This window comes from Carettochelys insculpta, chromosome 5 (genome assembly GCF_033958435.1).
Source record: "Carettochelys insculpta isolate YL-2023 chromosome 5, ASM3395843v1, whole genome shotgun sequence".
Taxonomy (NCBI): domain Eukaryota; kingdom Metazoa; phylum Chordata; order Testudines; family Carettochelyidae; genus Carettochelys; species Carettochelys insculpta.
The window spans coordinates 83,837,699-83,862,109 of NC_134141.1; the positions used below are offsets into that span (position 1 = coordinate 83,837,699).

At 43.8% G+C, this 24,411-nt stretch overlaps 1 protein-coding gene across 6 annotated transcripts in view; it reads left to right on the forward strand.

Moving 5' to 3' along the window:
* The window catches only part of FCHO2 (FCH and mu domain containing endocytic adaptor 2), a 178,154-nt gene that overhangs the window by 37,304 nt on the left and 116,439 nt on the right, over positions 1 to 24,411 (forward strand). For all 6 annotated transcript variants that reach the window (XR_012645764.1, XR_012645763.1, XR_012645766.1 and 3 more), the window contains exons 3-6: positions 12,213 to 12,287; positions 17,129 to 17,270; positions 17,365 to 17,517; positions 23,285 to 23,389. Coding sequence is in view for 2 of the 6 variants with exons in the window: in XM_074995423.1 (XP_074851524.1) it covers positions 12,213 to 12,287; positions 17,129 to 17,270; positions 17,365 to 17,517; positions 23,285 to 23,389 (475 nt within the window). In the remaining 4 variants the exon portion in view is untranslated. The remainder of the gene's footprint in view (positions 1 to 12,212; positions 12,288 to 17,128; positions 17,271 to 17,364; positions 17,518 to 23,284; positions 23,390 to 24,411) is intronic.

Consider the following 24,411-nt stretch of genomic DNA (forward strand, 5'->3'; position numbering starts at 1 on the left):
AGTTTAAAAACTGTGGCTCTCAAACTTTACAGACCACTGTACCACTCTCAGGAGACTGATTTGCCTTGCATACCCCTAACTAACACCTCACTTAAAAACTACTTGTTTACAAAACCAGATGTAGAAATACAAAAAGTGTCACAGCACTTTTAAAATGCAATTGATTGGAATATAAATATTGTGCTTACATTTCAGTATATACATAAAGGAATATGAACAAGTTATTTTATGAAATCTTCGTTGCCTAGTTTTGCAATAGGCTACATAAAGAGTACTGGTGAAGTCAGTAGAAGAACTATCTAGATGACTTGATGTATCCCCTAGAAGGTATCTGCATCTCTGCTTCAAATATAATTTCTTGCAAGCATCATGGTATAAATGAGGAGAGCTTGAAATAGTGGATTTGTGAACCAGTGCAAGAAAGAAAGATTCTGTATATGAAGTCCTTTTAGAAGAAAGTGTGAAGTCAGTTTTGGGAAAAGAAGACAAATTGGGTTAGGTTAAAGTTGAAGTCGGTGGCAGCAGTCTGCAAATGTAATAAAAGATGAGTAATTAGGTAAAGAGGATGGACATTAATGGGCCCTTGGGATAAGGAAGGATGACAACAGCAGTTGAATTTTGAGTGAACAATAGGAGAGGAAGTAATGTGGGTGTCAGGACAGGGAGCAGAAGGTTAAGTCAGGATATGCAGGCCAGAGCATTGTATCATCTTTAACTTCATTTTATAATTCTTAGATATTTTGACATTGCAATCTGGAATGGGCATTCTATGATTTTTCTATATTAAAATGCTACAAAAACTAATGTAGTCTGATTTAATTTCAGTGCACAAACAAAAATGTATATATGTATATATGCAATTATTGATCTATATATTGTGTTCATTATTTACTCAAATCTGCTTTGAGATTGCCGCCTCCTCTCCTTCCATATGACTCCTTTGCTTGCTGAAAAGTTAATATTTGGGAACACGAGGATGGTTTACAAAGTCATCAATAGACTTTTGAGAAGGCCAGTTGTCTTGAGATTTTATTTCAGGATAGTTTCTGGTGATGAGATGGGTTGTCTCCCCCCCAAGCCTGGTTCCATGGTGACACATAACTTTAAAATTTTAATAAATGATCTAATAAGTAAGAAGAAATAAAATATCATTCCTTATAAGGCTTACTTGGCCACTAAATGAGGACAAATAATTGTGGAAGAGAACATTCGTGAGGGTTCTGTGTTGACAACCCTCATGAATGTTGGATTTCGCAAATATGGCAGGTTGCCTGGGGGAAGTGGTCCCTGCCCGGGGGAAGCGGCGGCTGCTGGTGGTCCCTGCCTGGAGCCCTGGGGGAAGTGGCAACTGTCAGCACTCTGTGTCCCAGAGCCTCGGGGGAAGTGGCTACTCAGACACTTGAGAAAGATTGCAAATCTTGAGACCCTACTGTACCATGGTGTTACTCCAACCGCAAACGACGTGTAAAATCACAGTGTGACATTATAGCAATTCAGCAGAATCTTTTACAATGAGCTACTACTACTTAGAGTGCTGTCCCCATGGGTGCTCCATGGTAGGTGTTGGGCTTGCACTGCACCACCGGATGGAGATTTTCCATAGCAGCATCTAGTGGGAGTGTGCATGCACGATCACAACACACTATAGTTGTGTTGCCGGGAATCGTGCCCACAGCCCCTGCTCTCTTCAGTTGCTTCATCGCCGCCCTTGGCTATGGACGGAGCTCGATTTTGCTCTTTCCTCAGCCTTATGGAATAGGAAGATTAGGTTTGAAGTTAGTTTCCTCGTGATTTCTTTAGTCAGTCTATTTATACACAAATCCTCTTTAGTTAGAATTACTCTTTTAGCTATTAATCAGTATCTAAATTGTACATAGTTCACTGAGATGGACATTTATTCCATTAAAAAAAAAAAAAGAAAGAAAGAAACTTGAATAAGAAATCCTGAAATTCACTATGCTTGCCTCACTGGGGTTCAAAAACTGCTCTAAAAGCTGCGGCCCCATTCCTGCATCCGACTGCGACTCTTGAGTGTCTGCACAACCTTGGAGAGGCACATGTTCCACAGAAGTGCTCTCAGTGTAACATCCTCACAGCTCGAACCAGAAAAGACAGGGAGGTACGTTTAAAATGCTCCTCTTTGATATGGCTCTTGAGCTGTCTCTGGATGATCAAAATAATGTAGAGAATATCCCCTGTGACAGGGACTCCCCTTCCTCCTCAGTGAGGACAAAGGTGAAATCTAAGCCTTTCGCATCATGCTACCTTTTTATTTAGAGTGAGCATGGGAGATAAGCTGGGCCCATTGGGCATACAAAAGCCTAAAGGTGCCATGGTTTATTCTCATAAAAACTGCACTTTGCATAAACCGGCTCCAACCTCTGCTTTAATGGCACCAACAGGAATGTAGGTTTTATGTCTCTGGCACCTGCAGACCAAACAGTAGCTGCTGTGTGGAGCACGCAAAGAGCACCGACTGCATAGGCACCTCTCCTGATGCCAGAACAGCACATGGTGCCATCCTGCCTCTCAGCACTGGGGGATCAGCAACTGCAGACCCATATTTCACCGGGACGCTCCATAGTACCACGGAAAGCCACTACAAAATCTAATAGTTTCTTCACAGCACTACAGCCCCATCGCCACCACAAGATCACTGCTGCCTACACATCATTCACCATCTCCTATACCACACTATCCACATGATGAGGGCAAGCACAATTCTCATTACAGGGCGTTAAAGTCTCATCTTGCCCTCATTACACTGCTAGGTATCGATCACCCATCAGATTATTAGCCAGACTATCATCATCAGTACTACAGGGAACACCTTCATGAGGCCTACTATTCCAGATCGTGGTCACATCGATCACCCTGTCACTGCTGCAAACCCACTGGTGACCACTCAGAAATAACCCCCATGGTGGCACAGCAACATCCATCTCCTGTTGCATTGGTCTCTGCACACCACAACAAGGAAGCAGATATATGTGATACTCACATGTCAGATGATCTCGAATCACAGCTGCCTTTGGATTCTCCAATGGCTAAATCTTCATTCTTCCAAGGGGGAAGCAATCAATCCCATTGGACCATCCTTCTCATGACTTAAAACAATTTCAAGATCTCTTGAAAAGGGTGGAGGAGAGCCAAGAGATCATCCTGTCAGAAAGGGTAGAGAAACAACGCAAGTGTCTGAAAAAAGCTACAACCACCTACCTGGCTAGAATAGTAACAGAGAGGAAGCCATGCTAGTCTATATACTATCAAAACAAAAAGTAGTCAAGTAGCACTTTAAAGGCTAGCAAAATAGTTTATTAGGTGAGCTTTCGTGGGACAGACCCACTTCTTCAGACCATAGCCAGACTAGAATGGACTCGAGGAGGACAATCAGAAAAAAATGATCAAGGTGAGCAAATCAGAGAGTGGGGGCGGGGGGGGGCTCAAGAATTAAATTAAGCCAAGTATGCAGACGAACCCCTATAGTAACTCAGAAAATTCCCATCCCGGTTCAAACCACGTGTCTCTACCATTTGATGAAGCTATAATGGGAAGTGGCAGATGAAATCTGGCAAAATCCAGCCAAGGCAACACCTTTTGAATAAATGGGCTGATACAAAGTATTTGTCGCTGCAAAGGGCATGGATTTCCTATTTCAGATCCACAGCCCAACTCTCTCTTGTGGTAGATGCAGCCAACCAGAGGTTAAAAGCAACCTCCCTGATAGGGAAAGTAAGCGTTGAGAATTATTTCGGAAAAATCTGTATTCATCTTCTACACTTCAGTTATGCGTAGCTAACTCTACGGCACTCCTGGCTAACCATGACTTTGATTACTCAGAATTCGCTCACTTGATTCACTGTCTGCCTGAAGACAGGGGACCTATTTTTAAGTCTATAGTCCAAGAAGATTACGCTGCATCTAAATGGCATTAGATTCAGCCAATATGGCAGCCACAGGTACAGCTATTGTCATGAGGAGATCCTTATGGCTGCAATCAGCAGGCATCCCAAAAGACCTCCAGGCAAAGGTGGAGGATGTACCATTTGATAAGATGAGACTCTTTGCAACAAATACTGATGAGATCGTGCACTCCAGCAAAGATACACACACTGCTTTGCATACTTTGGATATGTACACTTCTCCGTTCCGCAAAAGGAGGTACCCCACGTACCACAGATATAAAGATCAGTATTTTGCCACACAACCTTACAGGCTATATCAACATAATACAGATAGGCCGCAAAATCAAAGGTGCAGAGCCCCTAACAACCACACATAACAGCAGGTTTGAAAATTTGGTTGAAGGCTTGTCAAATCTCTCATATTTTCCAATGCACCAGATTTCCCACATATTCCTTCACCATTTACCCCCTTTTACCACCAGTGGATGTCCATAACCACAGGCAGATTGTTGTTGGACATCATTGCCCAAGGATATACTATTCTTCTTCGAGTGTCCCCGTGGGTGTTCCACAATAGGTCTCTGGCTCGCCTGGCGTCGCAGATCGGATCTTCCAAGCAGTTTCTGCCGGACCGCGCATGCGCCGGTGCGCGCCGCTCCCTTGCGCGCTCCTGGCCGTGTGCGCGATCCGGTCCCCGCCAGTTCCTCTTAACCGCCGTCGGCTGCAGACGGAATCCGAACTAGGCTAAGGCCAAGTTAGTGTATTCAATGGTTTTAACTGTTTTTCTTTAAAGTTTTTCAAGTACTTAGGCTACTGCAAGTTAGCCAGTCGTTATTTTTCAAAAAAAAAAAAAAAAAAAACAAACCAAAAACAACAAGCGGGACGGCATTCAGTCCAGTCACAGTAACAAGCGGAACACCGGAGGCCAGGAGCCTAGGGCCATCAGCCCTCCTGCCGCGGCAGGCTATCGGAGAAGGGGAAAAACAGCACGGAGAAGGTGCTAAGTACCCATTAACAACTGAAAGACTCACCAACAATGTCCTCTTCAGGATTTAAGAAATGTGAGTCCTGCCGAGAGGCAATGCCAGCGTCTGATGGGCACAGTCTCTGCATAAGGTGCCTGGGGGAGTCCCATGTCACGCAGAAATGCTCCTTGTGTGCAAAACTAACAGCCAGAGCAAGGAAGGACAGGGAGATGCGGCTTAAAATGCTGCTCTTCGACAAGGCCCTCCATCCAGACGTGCCGGAGCGGCCGCAGCAGGAGGGACCCTCCAGGGCCCATAAAAGGAAAGCTGCCTCCCTCACCCCATCAGCGCAAAAACGGAGGAAAGCCTCCCCAGCCCGATCCCTGCTGGCAGCAACAGCGAGCGGGACGGGAGGAGCGCGCAGCCCCCAGCTGCAGCAACAGCTGATCGGCGGCGGCACGGAGAGCCACGTGGAGGCGGCTCAGCCTCCGATAATCAGCCAGCCGCCCCGCACCGCAGGCAGGGCGGCGGCTAAACAAGCGCCGGTACCGGCGGCACCGCAGGCAGCGGCACCGACCCCCGGGGAACCGGCGGTGCAGAGCGCACAGGCACGCAGCCTGCAGGCACCGGAGGACGCCGCCCGTGCGGTACCGCCCATGAGTGTGCCGAGCACGGCGCGGACGGGGCCGAGATCCCCTACACGCCAGGGGGCGGAGTTACCTCCTCAAGGGAGGGGGAAGGCTGCACACAAAACGAGGCACCGCAGCCCCTCTCCAGACAGGGCTGCGGAGTTGCTTTCTTTCAGCTCTCCGCTTATGCTGCAGACTCCAACCAGAAGGCAGGGGTCCCCCCTAGCCTACCCGGAGCCCCCGTCTCCATTTTTACAACCAGCCTCGCCCTGGCTGGGACCACCTTCACCCTTCCTGGGGTTTGAGCCGCTGGAATACTATCCAAAATCGCTCTCTCCAGTGTCCCAGATCTCTCGACGATCTCGCTCCCCCATACGCAGAGGGTATGCACCAAGGGAGTGGTCTAGGTCACCTTCCCAAGAACAGTGCCTATACTGCCATGGTCGCCCCTATCACGCGGGGCATAGACACCACCGGCAATCTACCAGGGAAAGATCCCCACAGACGATCTCGTATCCCCGAGGGCAATCGCGAACGGGGACAGAGACTCAAGTATCTCAGGGGGGACTGGTTATGGAACCCCGAGATTTTCCCTCGCAAGCCTCTAGTGAGAGGGTGTACCATCACCAACAGGAACCGGAAGGGTCCAGAGAGGCGTACCCCAGTGGTTCCTCGCTCTCCTCCCCGGACGAGGCTACGGCCCCGGGACACGTCCATCCTCCGGACGATCTCAAACAGTTTCAAGAGCTGTTTAAGAGGGTGGCCTTCACGCAAGGCATCCAGACAGCAGAGGTGCAAGAGAAGCACCATAAGCTCCTCAAAAATCTGAGACCTCTGGCCTCCTCCAAAATAGCAATACCGCTTGATGAAGCAATCTTGGAGTCTGCCACTAGGATATGGCAGACCCCTGCGACTATTCCGCCTGTCCACAAGAGAGCGGATAAGAAATACTTCGTGCCGGCGAAGGGCATGGAGTTCCTGTTCAGCCACCCACAACCAAATTCCTTGGTGGTGGAGTCGTCGCAACAAAGATCAAAGACATCTCAATTCAAGACCGGGGGAACAGACAAAGATGCCAAGAAGCTAGAGCTGTTCGGCAGAAAGGTCTACTCCTCCTCCACTCTACTGTTGCGAATGGCAAATTACGCAGCGCATTTAGCGAACCATAATTTCGACAACTACACTAGGTTAACCTCCCTCATGGACTCGCTTCTAGAGGACAAGAAACCGGTGCTCAAGGCCATCGTGCAAGAAGGCTACGCGGCCTCGAGGACGGGAGTTCAGATCGCCCTGGATGTTGCGGACACAGCAGCACGTTCCACAGCTACGGCAGTGGTGATGCGAAGGGAGTCCTGGCTCCAGACTTCGGGTATACCGAGGGATCTGCAGGCAAAGCTAGTCGATCTTCCCTTCGACTCGCAGAAGCTGTTTGCTGAATCAACAGCACCAGCAGTACAGAACTCCCAGGCGACGTTCACAACAGAGCTGCGCGTCCTCGGGGCAGGGCCAAAGGCCACAAGTTTGACACACAGATCCAGGGCTGCGCCATCACTACCATCGCACAAGGTCATCCGAAACGGCTATTCCACCATCGCCTCCGACCATTCTACGACCAGTGGCAAAGGATCACCACAGACAAATGGGTGTTGGAGATCATAGCCACGGGGTACGCCATCCCCTTCCAGTCGCTCCCACCGCCACGACCTCCACCCAGGCCCCACCTCCAGGAGGCCTCCCACGTAGTGAGGCTCAAGCAGGAGGTAGACCATCTCATGCTCATAGGGGCAGTGGAAAGAGTGCCGGAGCAACTGCAAGGAAAAGGGTTCTACTCGAGGTACTTCCTCATGGAGAAAAAGACAGGAGGCTGGAGGCCCATCTTAGATCTTCGAGGCCTCAACCAGTGCCTGCGCAAGCAACGTTTTCGGATGATCACAATCGCCTCCATCCTTACGGCACTGGACGATGGAGATTGGTTAGCAGCCCTCGATTTGCAAGACGCGTATTTTCACATAACTATCCATCCGGCTCACCGACGATTCCTCCGGTTCATGGTGGGCAAAGAACATTTTCAATACAAGGTCCTACCGTTTGGCCTCTCCTCGGCCCCCAGAGTCTTCACCAAGACTTTGGCAGTGGTGTCAGCCTACCTGCACAGACAGGGGGTATTTATATTCCCATATCTGGACGACTGCCTACTCAAAGGGGCCTCGAAGGAGGAGGTACTACGCATGATACGCGTCACAGCAGGCACGTTCTCTTCGCTCGGCCTGGTTATCAATCTGGCAAAATCAAAGATAGAGTTCATAGGGGCACGCATAAATTCTATTACAGCGAGAGTATATCTACCAGAGACTCGCTTCCGGGCCATCGGCTCCCTCGTGCAGGTCATCACCTTCAGCCCTACGGTGCCGGTCCTGACGTGCTTACAGCTGCTGGGCCACATGGCAGCGGCGACGTTCGTAGTACAGAACGCCAGGTTACACATGCGCAGCATGCAGCACTGGCTGGCGAGCGTATACAAACAGGCAGCACACACCATGCACAGGGTGGCGTCGCCCACAGCAGAGGTGCGCAAATCCCTGCAATGGTGGGTAAACCCCAAGAACTTGCTAACAGGGGTACCCTTCCACCAACCACAAATATCGGTTTTTCTTACTACAGATGCCTCCCTCATAGGGTGGGGAGCACACATGGGCAAAGAGGTGACTCAAGGGCTGTGGTCCTCCACGGAGCAGTCACTGCACATAAATATACTGGAGCTCAGAGCAGTGTCCAACGCCTGCAGACACTTTCGAGACCATATACAAGGCAAAGTTGTTGGGATCAGTACAGACAATACCTCCACCATGTCTTATATAAACCGGCAAGGAGGAGCTCGGTCCCGTGCCTTATGTGCGGAAGCAGTCCGGTTATGGAACTGGTGCATCGCCAACAATACAATCTTGAAAGCCTCGTACTTACCAGGCGCGCACAGTGTGAAGGCAGACAAGCTGAGCAGGCGTTTTGCACTCATGCACGAGTGGCAGATCCGTCCCGATCTGCTACGACCGATTTTCCACGCATGGGGTTTTCCCCAGATAGACCTGTTTGCCACTCAACACAACAAGAAGTGCCCACGATCCTGCTCCAGGGCAGGACTGGGACGGGGGTCCCTGTGGGACGCGTTCGCCATCCCGTGGAGGGGCCCCCTGCTTTACGCTTTTCCTCCCACAGTGCTAATCCACAAAGTCTTGCAGAAAGCCAGGAGGGAAGGAGCCCGAATGACCCTGATAGTCCCAACGTAGGATCGACAGCAATGGTTCTCCCTACTCCTGCGCATGTCGGACCATCCACCGATGCCCCTTCCGGTGGCGCCGGATCTGCTCACGCAAGCCCAGGGGTCCATAGTGCATCCGCACCCCCAAGGCCTGCGACTACAAGCGTGGTTAATCCATGGCTCAGCTCCCTAGAGAGCACATGCACGGAGGAAGTGCAGCAAGTCCTAGAAAGTAGCAGGAGGACTTCCACCAGGAAGACCTACAAGCAGAAATGGACTCGCTTCACGGCATGGTGTTCTATCAAACAGTTGGCCCCCCTTTCGGTGCCTATACCTGTAATATTAGAGTATTTACTGGACCTCAAGAGAGGAGGACTCTCACTATCCTCGTTAAAGGTCCACCTTGCCTCCATTTCGGCGTTCAGACACGAGGAGGAAGGGCACACGGTGTTCGCCCATCCCATGGTTACCAGGTTCCTCAACGGGTTGGTAAACCTATACCCCCCTCGGAAACCGCTTCCGCCTTCGTGGAACTTGGACCTGGTGCTTAACGTGTTAACGGGACCACTGTTCGAGCCCTTGGCCACGGTTTCCCTCCTCCTCCTTATGATAAAGACGAACTTTCTTCTCGCAATTACGTCAGCTCGCAGGGTGAGCGAGCTTGCGGCAGTTATGGCAACGCCACCCTGCACTGTTTTTTCCAGGGAGGCGGTAACCATACGGCTGCATCCAGCCTTTGTTCCCAAGGTTTCTTCTGAGTTTCACATTAACGAACCTATTGTTTTACCCTCGTTTTATCCAAAGCCTCTTAACTCTAACAAAGAGGCGCGCCTACACCTCCTGGACGTGAGGAGGGCGCTAGCCTTCTAGGTAGACAGGACCAAGTCCTTCCGGAAAACGGATAGACTCCTAGTCTCTCTCGCTCCCAAATCGAAAGGAGAAGGTCTCTCTTCGCAGAGAATCTCGAAGCACATCGTATCCTGCATAAAAATGTGCTACGAACTCAAAAAGACTCCTTTACTGGCCACGCCCAGGGCTCATTCCACTAGGGCAGTGGCGGCATCAACAGCCTCTTTCAAGGGCATTGCGCTAAAAGACATTTGCAGAGCGGCGACCTGGTCATCCTATGACACCTTCGCCAAACATTATGCCCTTCACAGGGTATTCCAAGAGGATACCCGTCTCTCGACAGCGGTCCTCTCGGGGACAAGCTGCACATAATCCAATTACCCACCTCCTATCTTGGGTTACTGCTGGGTAGTCACCTATTGTGGAGCACCCACGGGGACACTCGAAGAAGAAAGACAGGTTACTTACCGTAGTAACGGTGGTTCTTCGAGATGTGTCCCCGTGGGTGCTCCACCACTTGCCCATCCTCCCCGCTTCGGATCTCTGTTTAGTGTTTTGCAGGAGCGTCCGAGGCGGTTGGTCAAGGAACTGGTGGGGACCGGATCGCGCACGTGGCCAGGAGCGCGCAGGGGAGCGGCGTGCGCCGGCGCATGCGCGGTCCAGCAGAAACTGCTTGGAATATCCGATCTGCGGCGCCGGGCGAGCCCAACACCTATTGTGGAGCACCCACGGGGACACATCTCGAAGAACCACCGTTACTACGGTGAGTAACCTGTCTTTCTCCTGACATTTCCTCCTTCCCCATCCCTTTTCAGTGACTCTTCTCACAAGAACCTGCTGCATCTCAAAATACATCACTTCCTTCAAATCGGAATCACAGAAGAAGTTCCAAAACAGCTTTCAGCTGCCCCGGGCAATATTATTGCGCCAGTGGCTGCACACCTCAGGTAGAAAGGTATCGCTATATTCCTGTATCTCAGTGACTGTTTGTCTTTTTTGGGGTCCTTTTTTCAAGAGACCACAAGAGCTATGGTACAATCTAGAAGAGATCTTCTACAATCACCAGACTGCCTCATCAGCATAGCCAAGTCAACCCTGGAACCTACCACAGTCATTGATTTTTATAGGAATTTGACTCGACTCCACAGTCATTTGTGCTTACCTACTATCTCAGTGTTGTGCAGCTATAAGGACCCAAGGACGAACAGCTCACTCTCAGCCCCGCACTTCCTGTTCTTACATGCCTTCACTTCCTTGGCCATATGGCAGCCACACTTACATTGCCCCCAGCGTGTGACTACATTTCTGGTGCCTTCAACATTGGCTAACATCAGTACACTCCCATACCACATACGCAGACAGGTGACGATACCAGCAGACGTACTCATATCTTTATGCTGGTGGACCCAAGATTGAAACATTCTGGTAGGGTTCCCATTTCGTCGTCTTCAACCAACCCAGCAAATTTCAACAGAAGTGTCGTTCCTTGGCTGTGGAGCGCTTTGTTAGCAGTATCATGTCCAAGGTCAATGGATCCCAAGATGGATAGAGACTACATATCAACCTTCTCAAATTGTGGGCTGTCTTCAGTGCTTGCAAACATTTTCTGCCAATTATTCAGGACAAGACCATTTGGATGCTTACGGACAATACCAAGATGATATTTTAAATCAATCGTCAGGGAGAGGCCCGGTCACAATCACTTTGTGTGGAAGCCATAAAATTATGGACCTGGTGTGTTGCACAGAAATTGTCATTACAGCATCATATCTTCCAGGCATGAACAATATACTTGCAGACTCCCTCAGCTGTCATTTCTCCCTAGACTACAAATGGGAGCTCCATCACAGTGACCAGACATTTCTTTCACATGTGGGGTCACCCAGATATAGATCTCTTTGCAATGCAACAGAACTCCAAATGTAGCCACTATTGCTCGAGAGTAGGCAAAGGCCACAAATATCTAGGGGGGTGCTCTTCTCCTGTCTTGGAATACCTTCTGTATGCCTTCCCACCTATTCCTCTGATCGCCAGAGTCCTCGGGAAAATCCAGACAGACTGAGCACAAATCATTATCATAGCTGCGGCTTGGCCCAGACAAATCTGGGTCACCTTACTCTGTTGTTGTCCTTACATGCTTAGCAGCTGTCTGCACCTACTCTCTCAGAACAAGGGTTCACGCTTCACCCCAGATTGTATAACCTGCATCTGACAGTCTGGTTTCTGTGTGGCTCCCAGGGAACACATACCAGTACTCCCAACAACTGAGAGGTGTGCTGTTACAAAGCAGATGAGAAACAACACACAAGACCTACCTTTCCAAGACAGTCTGATAGAAGAAACCTAAGAGCTGAGATTTTGCAGTATTTGTAGAATTCTGCTACGCTATTCCTCATCTTTAGCTTTTAGCACACAAAATGTAAGTTGGTGGTGGATTTTATGAGGCTGCATGAAGCATTGTCTTCGTCGTTTTAAAATAATATATGGTAAACAGAATATCCTCTACTGCACCTTTTTAAATCGTATATGTTCACTGATCCTAATAGCTTTCATGTTTGTAATTTGAATTACTTAACATTAGGGACTTTTTATATTGTGTTTTTAACAGGGCTACAATAGAGGAAGCATATTCAAGGTCAATGACAAAGCTAGCCAAATCAGCAAGCAATTACACTCAGCTTGGGTAAGTTAAGATGTATAAAAGTAAAACTATGAATCCCTGAATATTTATGCAGTTGAGATTTCAACCTGAATGTTGTATTAACAGAATTGAAGTTCTTGTAAGAACCTTAACTCTAGTTTCTTTAAAATGCATTGCATTGCAATAACACTTTTAATTGGATGATTATGCAGTAGTTATAAAATCCACATAAATATATGAAAAAGAACTAAAGAAAAAGATGCAGTTTAAAATAAAATGGTACACAAGTCCATTTACTTATTACAGGAACAATTATGGAAGTGGTAGTTGTGGCTCTGTAAGTAAGGTTGAATTCTATTTTGTAATTAAAGCAGGGATTTGAGCTCTTTTACATACAAGTGAGAAATACAACAGATCTTCCCCAAAGTTATATCAGGTACACTCCGAGTACTGACTGAATATTCAGAAAATTCAGAGTAAATTTCTTAGTTGCATATTAAATTAAAAATATATGCTTATAAGAAAGCTTCTATCAATATTTTCTTTGTCCTAAATTATCTTTATTAGCAGAAAAACAAACTCTTCAGCCTCTCCATAAAAAGAGAATTCACTGAAGTGTTGTTTATGCATTGTATTTAGGAAATTAGATTGCAATTAAATTAATAGTTGTATCCAGTTGTTACTTGGCTAAAGTGAGGGTCAGACCAACAGTTCAGATAAATCTTAAATTGGTCCATCAAAGTTGCTCCACAAATCCCTATCCATCTTTTTATTGCAGATTTGCTTACAATAAGGCTTTAGGTTGTGATGACCCACCAATGAGATAAAACTGGCAAAATCATCAATACGTTTTAGCTACTTTGCACTGCAAAGTAAATGTAAATTCAGCTTAACCAGACAGTGCTTTCTAGCTTATTTGAACTCCCCTTGTCTGCTGGTGAATCTGTTCTTAAAAGTTAAATGATCTTGTGGTGATTTACACTTGATATTATACCACTTTAAAAATATCTCATGGCAAGATTCACTGTAGGTATCATGTTGAATAATCAAGCATGAAATTTTTAATACAGCAGTACTTTTTTAAAGCACGAAGAGGACAAAAAAAGTTAAAGGTGCTGTCTTTGTAATAGCAGTATCCTCAGGGTGGGGGAAAAAAAAATTTGAGGTGTTGTAATTATCCTGAAATCAGCCATTACAAATCTAGGAAGTTCGGTTAAAATTTATACTTAAAAGAAATCTTAACATGGTGTAAGGTATGTGTGCTCTTTTAAAACACTTAAATCTTAACTCTTCCCTGTAACAATGTCATGAAGAGGGAGAAATATCAGTCAACTTAACTAACCAGATATCTATGTGCATTAAATTGCATCTTACTGTAGATTTCTATGTTGGAATATATTGAAGAAAATACTTCCTTTCAATTCTATTGTGTTTTGGTGCGTAGTGATTGTGGGGAAGGTATTTGTATAATAGTACATAAAGACCTCAGGATCAGAACTACATTGTTTTTGGTACCATACTAACAAAACAGAACACCTACAAGATCTCTATCGAGCATTCTTAAAATGACAGTACCCACCTGGGGAATTGAAGAAACAGAGTGACAAAGCCAGGTGGGCATCCAGAAGTTACCTACTACAGGACAGATCCAGCAAAGAAAGCAGGAGACAGCCGCTAGCCAATCCCCATAGAACCCTCCCCAGCCAAAACCTCTTCTATACATCATCAAAGATCTACTACCTATCGTAGATATCAGTCCCTTGTTCTCACAGATTTTGGGAGACAGACAGCCCTCCAGCGTAAAACAAATATGCACCATCAACTTCACACTCCACAGCAGATACACTACCCTAGGAACTAATCCCTGCAACAAACCCCTTTGCCAACTTTGTCCATGTATCTACCCTAGTGACACCATCACAGGACCTAACCATATCTTTGATATTCGAGGTCAGCAAACCTGTTTGAAGTGGCGTGCCAAAATTTGACCTTTTGACCTCGATGTAGAATCCAAGTGTTGGTGATATTTTTTATAGTCACCAATAGTCCTACTTACAACAGCTTCATTAATAAATAAAGATGCAGAGCTTTACTGCTTGGGTGGTGGTGGATGGTAGCATTAACTGGTCGTTTGTTAATCCCCAGGTGGCATGGCTTTGAACAAGCTCCTGACTGCATGGGGGAGGAGGCAGGGCTGGGGCTGAGCTCCTGCCATACATGCTGATGAAAATGCCACTCTTGGTACCAGTGCTGAGAGTTGCTGACCCTTGAACTATACTATCATTCACGTGCACAGCTGCTGATGTAATAAGTGCCAGCAGTGTCCCTCTGCCAAGTTCATTTGGTCTGTCTCTATGCAGAAGAATAAATGGATGCAAATCAAGAATGGCAAAATAGAAAAACCAGGGGAGAGCAATTTAACTTTCCTGGACGAACACTTATTGGTTTCCAAATTGCCATTCTTAGGCAGAAACAAAAAACTTCTGTTTCTGCTTAGGCAGAAACAAAAAACAAAAATTTTTCAAAAAACACACTGCAACATGAAACTTCTGAGCTGAAATTCACATACAAATTTGACATCAAAATGGTCCTGAACAGAGACATGGAGTCACTACAATAAGTAATTTTCCCTTCAGGTACTCTCACCTTCCCATCACTGTTGGATGTGAGCCTCATCCCCTCTGACTTAGCACTGATGTTACAATCCTCTCTCTCTATCCCTCTCTTTCTTTCATTTCAAGCATCCGAGGAAGTGAATTGTATCTCATAAAAGCTTATGCCCTAATATGTTTGCTAGTCTTTAAGTTGCTATAGAACTCCGTGTTTCTTTTGCTAAAACAGATTAACAAGGTTACCTCTCTGACACTAGATCCTTGTAACTATAAATTCAGCTTAACTGGGCAGTGCTCTCGACCTTATTTGTGGTGATGTCAAAGTGCCAGTGAATCTGTTTTTAAGTTAAAAAATTTTAAAATGATTTGAGCTTGAATATTACATGATTTTTAGAAATATCACGTAGTCAGATTGTCTGTCGATATCCTGTTCAGTGCTCAAGTATGAGTTTTAATTGCTTTTTAAAAAAATTAACATGATAAAAAAGTTAAGGTGGTTTGTTTGAGACTGTATATGGATCCTTGCTGCAGAGAGCTGAGAGTCAGAAAAGGTAGGATAAACAAAAACAAACAGCTGGATATTGTCAGAAGTACAGAATGTGTGTTAATTAAGTTCTCCCTGCCCTGTAACTTGCATCTCACACTTAACTCTGTCCTGATGCCATACCTAATATGTACTGATTACCCAAGATGTTCTCCTTCCTCTTTACAGAAAGGATTCAGCTTCAGTCAGGGGGGAAAAATACAGGAAGGAAAGAAAGAGAGCAAATAAAGAGAGGTGGGGCAATATGTCATGAATGTGTATGGACCTTGTTCACAGCTATTTCCCCAACTCCATGGCAGGGAGAGGCTGTCCGTTATACCTTGAAAGATGGAGGAAATTGCTGCATAGGAAAAGAATATTATAATGCATATTTGCAGAGACACAGTAATGGACTTGAATATTTAATTCTGAATCCCTTTTTTGTACTGCATTTTTAACATGGTATTACTATAGAGTTTGTATTTAATTTCTCATTTGCTTAATGACAGAGATTTTTTTTTCAATTATTTCATCAGACTTTGCCTGTATTTATTTAACTCTCTGACCGTCAATGCAGCATTAGTATGAGCTAGTCTATTGAAGTAGTATGAAAAAAAAATCTGTCCCAGGACAGATTTGAGAAGTTTGTCCAGAAGATTGTTTTGGAAAGTGTAAGCCACTGAATCTAGGATCTAAAAATTAAATGTCATTTTGGCCAAATACCGATGGCATCTCCCTAATCTAGACTTCCCTAGTCTAGCAACACCCCTCTTCTGGCATTGTCACTGATCCCATAGGTGCTCTGGGGCTGGAGCTCTCATGGGGAAAAGTCTGTGAGCTGGAGCTAGGAGTGTTTGAGGAGCACGAAAGAGCAGAGCGGACCAAGGAAGTTGGAACTAGTGATGGTGGGGGCAGAGCCCTGATATCGCGGGCACCAGCATCCGAGCCTCGGCCAGCATGGCAGAGAAGAGCCCCTGGGGAATGGAGTTGCAGCACCCCTGGGGAGTGAAGGCACTGGGGCCAGCAGCTCAGACTGAAGGAGCTGGCATTACCTCCCCTGGTTCTGTAAATTCTCTGATTCAGGACCATTCAGTCCCCAGGGGTGCCAGATCAGGAAGCTTTTAAAGTTATCTGATCATAAAAAAAAAAAAATGATTTTCTTGCAATTTTCCATAAAATTTTGCTATAGGCTAAGGCCAAGCATGAGGTTTCATTCAAATGGACTTAATTCAAATATTTCTGCATTTTAAAAGTCTGAAAATCTCAGCCCACCCTTATTAAGGTTCTGGTTTGAAAACTGTTAGCCTTGCATGTTCAGTCAGCTGTAAGTCTATAGGGGTGTCTTACTTTCAATATCACCAATATGGTTAGTAATATCTGTGCAATTCTATTCCTTTCAGTGGGTTTATGTGGATATAATGGACTGGAAGTTGATCTTGTACTCATGATAGATAAGATTGAATAAACTTGATTCTGTTCCATTTATGTTGACTGTACACAATTAACAGGAGTAAAAAGCAGTAAACAGTTAATTTTGTTTCTCAAATTGGTAGAGAGGACTTCTAGCAGAAAAAATAATGGATTTGAATAAGAATGATATAAAAATGGCACAGTACTCTTTTAGAGAGGAGCATACTTTGTAAGAATATCATCAATACCTCAGCATTCTGTTAATTGTAGCTGGTATTAAAAAGGAAAAAAAATCAACATTAAATAATGCTTGTCTTCCTTATAACATTTATTTGTAGGACATTTGCACCAGTTTGGGATGTTTTCAAAATATCAACAGAAAAAGTAGCAAGCTGTCACTTAGAGCTTGTCCGGAAATTACAAGAACTAATAAAAGAAGTGCAGAAATATGGAGATGAACAAATCAAAGCTCATAAAAAGGTTACTTGCTCTCCATTTTATGAATTTTCACTTACTCTTATTACAATTCAAATATTAAATGAGTCCTTTTTGACAAGCATGTCATATTTGACAGACTAAAGAAGAAGTTTCAGGAACTCTGGAAGCAGTGCAAAATATTCAGAGTATCATTCAGGCCCTACAGAAATCGAAAGAGAACTATAACGTTAAGTGTGTGGAACATGAACGTTTGAAAAAGGAAGGAGCAACACAAAGAGAAATTGACAAGGTAGTTTTGCAAAGTCTAATTTAAATGCAGTGTTTTATCAGGTTGCTTAGTAGTTTATGACGATGCATTTTGTGAATTGTCTGTTAATTTTGTTAAGTAGTTATTAGACTGTCATGAATCCTAGATATATGGAACAAAGAGAGGTATTGGTTAACCTTATCCAATGAGAAACTGAATAGTTGATGAGATAGGATAACCTCATCTTTGAAGATCTGTGCGTATCAGGACAAATTTCCCTCTGGTAGGGCCCAGAGTAGAATCCAGTTTGCCACAAAGGTGAAATCTGAGCAGGGTAGAAAACCTATTTGTGCTTTCAGTTCCTTCAGAGGAAGCCAAAGCTTCATGTAACTACTCTTAAATCAGTCATTGTAGGTGTGTTAACGTTTCAAACTTAGTTGATAGAACATGTATGCTCAGAGTCTCACTCCAGAGCAGTAGTTTCAAAGTGGTGCTATATAGGGTGCATCTGTGTTGGAGAGAAAATTCTGCAGCACCACATGTCAGAGACCAAATCAGTTGGTTTGTGCTGTGGAACTAAATATAACAGTGTAGATATTCCCATTTGGACTGGAACACAGTTTCCAATATCCTCCCTGCCTTGCCTGGTTTCAGAGTTTAGGCTCCATCCACAGCAGGGACATCTACATGGATGTAACCCAAGGCCCAGTGAATTGACCCATGGTCTGCCTCATGCTTTTCATTGCGGTGTAGACATTGCCTAAATTTGTTGAGGGGAAGGTCCATTTTCATGGGCAGAGATGATCCCCGAGAAAGCCCGAATGTTGAAATTTAGCATCCTAAAGAAGTCATTGGATTGGTGAGATCCATTCCTTTGTTTTTTTTGTTTCTTGGAAGTTGTGATATTTTGCTGTATCCATTCAGATCCCCAGTTTCAACCCTGGAAGGTTAACCAAGTTCTCTACAGTTACTATGTGAATCTCTATTTGACTATTTGAGACCCTCCACTTACTGAACTACAGTTTTCTCACCTTTACTGGTTTTCTTGCTATCTCCTTGATTCAGCAAATAGGATTAATGGCTATCCTCTTACCTTTTTCTTCACCCATGATAAAAATGATTCTTTGAGCTTATCTTATTAGTCTTTTGTCTGAAGTCATATGATCTTTTCACTTAAACTTAGACATCTCCTTTCTTGGCTTGCACCCCAGCCCCATAGCCTGGGAATAAAAAACATAGCTTTACCTAGATAAACTGAAACACCACAGGAAAGCAGATTTAGTTAGCAAATTTGTCAAAGGCTTGATGAAAGGACTTAAAAGCCTCAAGGTTTATTATAACAGAATAGGTAAGATTCAGTGTCCAGGATCTCAGAATCAGAACTCGCAAGCTGTGTAATGTCCAGTTTGTGAGTGGAGAAAGTTGAAGTGTGGGTAGTGTAAGGGCCATCATTTTTCACAATCTCCAAATCTTCACTAAACACTAGCAACTGACTCTTTGGCCACTGGCTGAGTATTCGTCTGCATGAAACAGTACTCCCATTAGTGGGCTACCAGCAAGCTCTAGGCCATGTGTTTTCTTTTACTCGAGTATGCATTCAAAACACTTCAGAGTCATGTTGCGAAGGTGTAGTAGTCAGCTATGGATCTGGGAGGTTCAAATTGTATCAGGAAACCAGTTATCAGAAGAAAAAGAATGTGTACTGTGATGCAGTATTGTATGTCCACTGAAAGTTATACTGAGACATCTGAAAGAAAAATAACTGACAACTAAAACCTTAGTATTTGCTTTTCATATGGTTTAATCTTGCTCCCTCAGCACAAAAATCTTGAACTTCTCCATATGTAATGACTTTACAACAGTTTTTGACTGACAGCCAAATTTCTAGTTTCTGTAACTCTACCAAATGAAGTCCCCGCAATTGCTGAGTATGTGTTCACACGTAAACATCCTGCTTGTAGAACTCTAAAGATGTTTGACTATTTGCTATTCAGTTGTTCAGTAATTTTCTTCAGTAAGTGTGAGTTTCCATCTTCAAAGCACAAATTGCTCTTTGCGTGCTGAAGTTTGAGATTTTTTGATTTTTGTCTGTATTATCGTCAGTAATACAGCAGTTAGAGGCTTAATGTGTTCTGTTTTCAAGTTTTAATCCATTTTTTACACTTAATAAAATCTTAGTTCAAACGTCTCATAAGTTGACTTTCCTTGGTTGTTTTTTTGAGGATTTGCATTGGGGAAATTTCATCCTTAAACAACTTTTATTTTAAATGAAGTACTTGTTTATGACCTATTGTCAGTTTTTAATATTTGAAGTACAAAAGGGTGCTTGGGAAGTGGAAGGCAGGAATGTCTGCTTCCTCTTTGTTTCCCTATGGTTTGTGGAGATGCAAAGGCATGGAAATAATGAAGCATGGGTCAAGGGGCTAATTGTGTTTCAGGAGTGGGAAAGAGCTGGAACTATACTTGCCAAACATCCAGGAAAAAATAAAGCGGAAGAAAGAGAGAATGAGACAGAGAGTATCTTACTGCCTGTATATAAATCCATCTTGAATACTATGTACAGATATGGGCAGCTCAGCTCAGAAAAAGATATATTGGCATTGGAAAAGGCTCAGAAGAGGGCAACAAAAATGATCAGGGGTTTGGAACGCGTGCCATATGAAGAAAGATTAAGAAGATAGGGACTTTTCAGCTTAGAAAGAGGAGACTAAGGGGGCATATGATAGTGAATAAGGAAGAATTATGTACTTGTTCTCATAGCATAAGAACTAGAAGCCACCAAATTAAATTACTGGGTAGCAGGTTTAAGACTAGCAAAAGGAAGTTTTTCTTCACACATCTCATGGTTGGCTTGTGGAACTCCTTGCCAGAGGATGTTGTGTAGATCAGGACTTTAACAGGGTTCAAAAAAGAACTAGATACATTCTTGGAGGTCAGGTACATCAATGGCTATTAGCCAGGCTGGGTAGGTGTCTTTAGCGTGCGTTTGTCAGAGGAGGGAAATGGATGACAGGAGAGGAATCACTCAATGACTACCTGTTTCGTTCACTCTGTCTGGAGCATCTGGCGTTGTCCACTGTTGGAAGACGGGATTCTGGGCTAGATGGACCTTTGGTCTGACCCAATATGGTCATTCATATGTTCTTATCCAGGTTTGATTTGTCTTTATCTAAAGATAGTCATGTGATGACATTTCTAGGAATATGTTCAATCAAAACTGGCAATTCTTGGTGAGGGTAGTGCATCCCATGTCTAACCTCCTTAATTCCATTACAGTTGTGTCTGTTTATATGTGGGAGATCCTGTTGAGTGCAATTTCTGCTGTACCAAACTGTTCATGATTCCTTAGAATGAAGGGGAAAAAAGACTGATTTAGTGAGTCCCAGACAAGGATCAACTTACTTGTTTCTTGCTGCAGTGCTAAAAATGTCTGTAAACATGAGAGTTAGGACTAGAGGCTTGAATATGAGAGACTCTCCCCACCACTGGGTTTTAGAGCCTGGACTTGAGCCTCAGTCAGAATGCGTACACTACAATTTTTATATGTGCAGTAGGAGCCTGAGTCAGTTGACTGGTGCACTGAGACTTGTGGGCCTCAGGAGGTTTTTACTTTTTGCTGTTCAAGCATATCCTCATTTTCTTTTCCTTTGGAGCCCTGGCCATTACTTCCCCTGCATGAGCTAGGGTTCACAGTAGACTGTCCTCAGTTTTCAGTCTTATTTTCTAAGCAACCCACAGAGTGTAACCACCTTTTATTGCCAGTCTACTTTAATTATTTTAGTAATAACAGGTGGTGACCTTCCCACCCACCCCCCCCCCCCGCCCCCTGGAATAGCATTATTTCATATTGCAAGTCTTCAGTGAAATAGTTGCTATTTTTACAGAGGGCACACTTAATTTTCAGTGGATCATGTCAGTCTGATAGTGGCTATTTTATGTAAGAGCCAATTGTGACTACAACAAGAAAGATACTACACAACAATAATTAACTGTGTATCTACATGTGCTGGGTTGTAATTAAGGATTCAGCACTAGATTTTTGAATTCTAACACAAAGAAGAAATCACCTGTTTTTTAACAGACTGCAAGGAGTTGAGACGGTTGGAGAAAATATTTTCCTAATTTTAACTAATTATAACTCAAAATTGATGAGAGTACAAAGCCATCAGAAAATTCGGTCTTTACTTGAGACATGCTGTAAATTTTGAGGTGTTTTCTTTGTATAAAAAAAGGTTCAGATTTCTACTTTGCACAAAAAAATCAACCTGTCTTAACACAGGTGATCTGCCTTACCAATATATTTTTAAGACTAGAAGATTTATCCAGCATTGCTTGGATCCTTAATACAATTTCTGATTTCTTCATTTAAATCTTTGGTTTGGGATTGGGATAGGTTATGGGGCTCCCTCTGGGAGAGAGGACTGCCCCAGTGTTCTCTTGCTACAGCAGTTTGGGGCCAGGGAGAAATGCTTCTTCATGGCAGCTGCAGCTGCCATGGGCAAGGCAGAGGGAGGGATAAAAGCCCCCATTTTGCTGGCACAACCAAACACCTTGCTTCCTGTTGCCGCACCCACCATTCCTGCGGTCATTATACAGTATAACTGTTGCTGCTTCCCATCCTCATATCCCCTGCTGCCCCCATGTGGTCATTATATAGCAGAGATCTCCTTTTCTGTTTTATGAGAAGCAGTTCCATTCCAGGTACATGCCATTTTTCTGGCACAACCAAACCCATACCTTGCTTAAAGTTATTGTAAGAGGAAACGGTATATCAAATTTGGTGGCCTTAGCACTTATGATTTAGGAGAAGTTTTTGAGCAGATAGACACAAACTCTCTTAAATATATAGTAGATTAACAGCACCTATAAAATGGAAAAAAAACCTAGTTGTTTGAAATGATGAAATTATCTTAGATTTGAAGTTCAGAACTGGACCGTTATGATCATCTAGTCTGGCCTTCTACATAGCACAGAGGCCACAGGATTTCTCTGAATTAATTCCTTTTTGTCTGTCTTAGACCAATCTTGATTTGAAAATTTCCAGTCATAAAGAAACCAGGACAATTTGGAATCCCTTTTCTTTCTGTTCTCTTTATTTTTCCCTCTTTCACTTTTTGAACACCAAATTATCCCATTTTTTGCCTCTTGAGTTTTTCAGCAGTTTTTTTAAAATGTCGTATGAAACTTTTAGATATTATTTGCTCTTTATTCTGAGCCTGTTTTTTTCTCTTCACCTTTCTGTGTTCCTTAGGTAAACATTTATTTGTGCTTTCTGAGATGAACTAATAGCTACTCTTTAGCACTATAGAAAGTTCTTAAAATACTTCAATAACGTATGGATTAGTCAGTGCCAATGAGTAGTTTGACCTATTCTGTATATTTTATTTGCTCTTTCTTGTTTCATCCCCAGAATAGTTGGTACCCAGAATCATGCATTCTGCTTCTTCTCCCTCTTAGTTCTGTTGCTCATCATTTTCAGTTACCTATTTGTCATATCAGGCTTGTAGTAATCTTTACCTTTTTGGCATTCCTCCAAGTTCAGGTGTGCCCAGAAATGTCACTTTTAATGTATTTTGTGCATAGTATGAGATTTGAATAAAAACACTATAATAAGTTCTTAAATTCCATGCAGTGGAATTTTAATAAAAACCAATTTTACCGTCTTCTGCCTCATGCCCTGTTAGACATTTTGGTATAAATCATCCCCATCTTTTCAGTAATAGTAACTATAAATTGCCTTGAGTTTGAAATACATTTTTTGAAAAAAATAAGTGTATTTTAATAGCTTTTGTGTAATCCCTTTTTTTAGGCAGCAGTAAAATCAAAGAAAGCTACAGATACCTATAAACTCTATGTAGAAAAGTATGCTGCAGCTAAATCTGACTTTGAAAAGAAAATGACAGAAACTGCCCAGGTAAGTGTTTGGACTATTTGTGTCCAGTCCAGTTTGATTTTTAGATGCACTGAAAGAAACAATGAACTTGAAGAGTAGCTCACTATAGAATTTAAGTGAAGTAGGTCCAGTTGACGTTAATGAGCATTGCATATTTTTAAAAATAATTTGGGCACACAAGATAAATTTGTTTCCACCAGGAGATTTTTGAACTAACAAGTTTATGATCAAGAAGTCCTGTGGCACCTTTTAAACTAACAGATAGCTATGGGGCATAAGCTTTCATGGGGAGATGGGGCTTTCATAAGCTATTTTGGAGCATAAGCTTTCATGCTTCGTCAGATGAGTATTTGCCTGTGAAAGACTATGCTCCAGAATACCTGTTAGTCTGTAAGGTGCCACAGGACTTCTTGTTGTTTTTAAAGATACAGACTAACTCAGTTACCACTCTGATACAAGTTTAGGATGTAAGGGTTCTAGGATTTTTGAGGGTGAGAACTTGTGGCAAATTGATTGATTGATTGATTGATTGCTGTAGCTGGAAATTGGATCCAGAACAGAGTTCTTGTGTTAGAGTTCAAATGGTAAGATATAGTAGGGCAAGTCTTAGGGTCCAGAAAGAGAGTCCTTGTGAAAAATAATCGATAATCTCTATCTTTTTGCTTGAAGGAATGAGAGCATTGGAGTGAATCTATACACTCTGTTTTTGTGCATGGGTTTCTTGCATGTGAAATCAGAAATATGAGGCGTGAATCTGTTTATGGTTTTAAATGTGCTAATGAATGCCATTACTGGTGCCCTGGAAGCCTAATGGCTTGGTGATCAATTCAGTGATGAGTAGAAAGCCTTGTTTGTCCTGTAGGTCCACATGCTGATGGTTATGGTAAGACATGTTACCATACCACCCGGTGTTTCTCCATGAGAAGGAGGGAGGCCAACAAAAGGTTTCAGCCTTCGGGGAAAGTATTTAAGCCATGTCCAGGATCCCTTTGTCTTCAGCTGGCCTTTCAAACTGCCCTAAGAAGACATTTGGAAGAACTCTG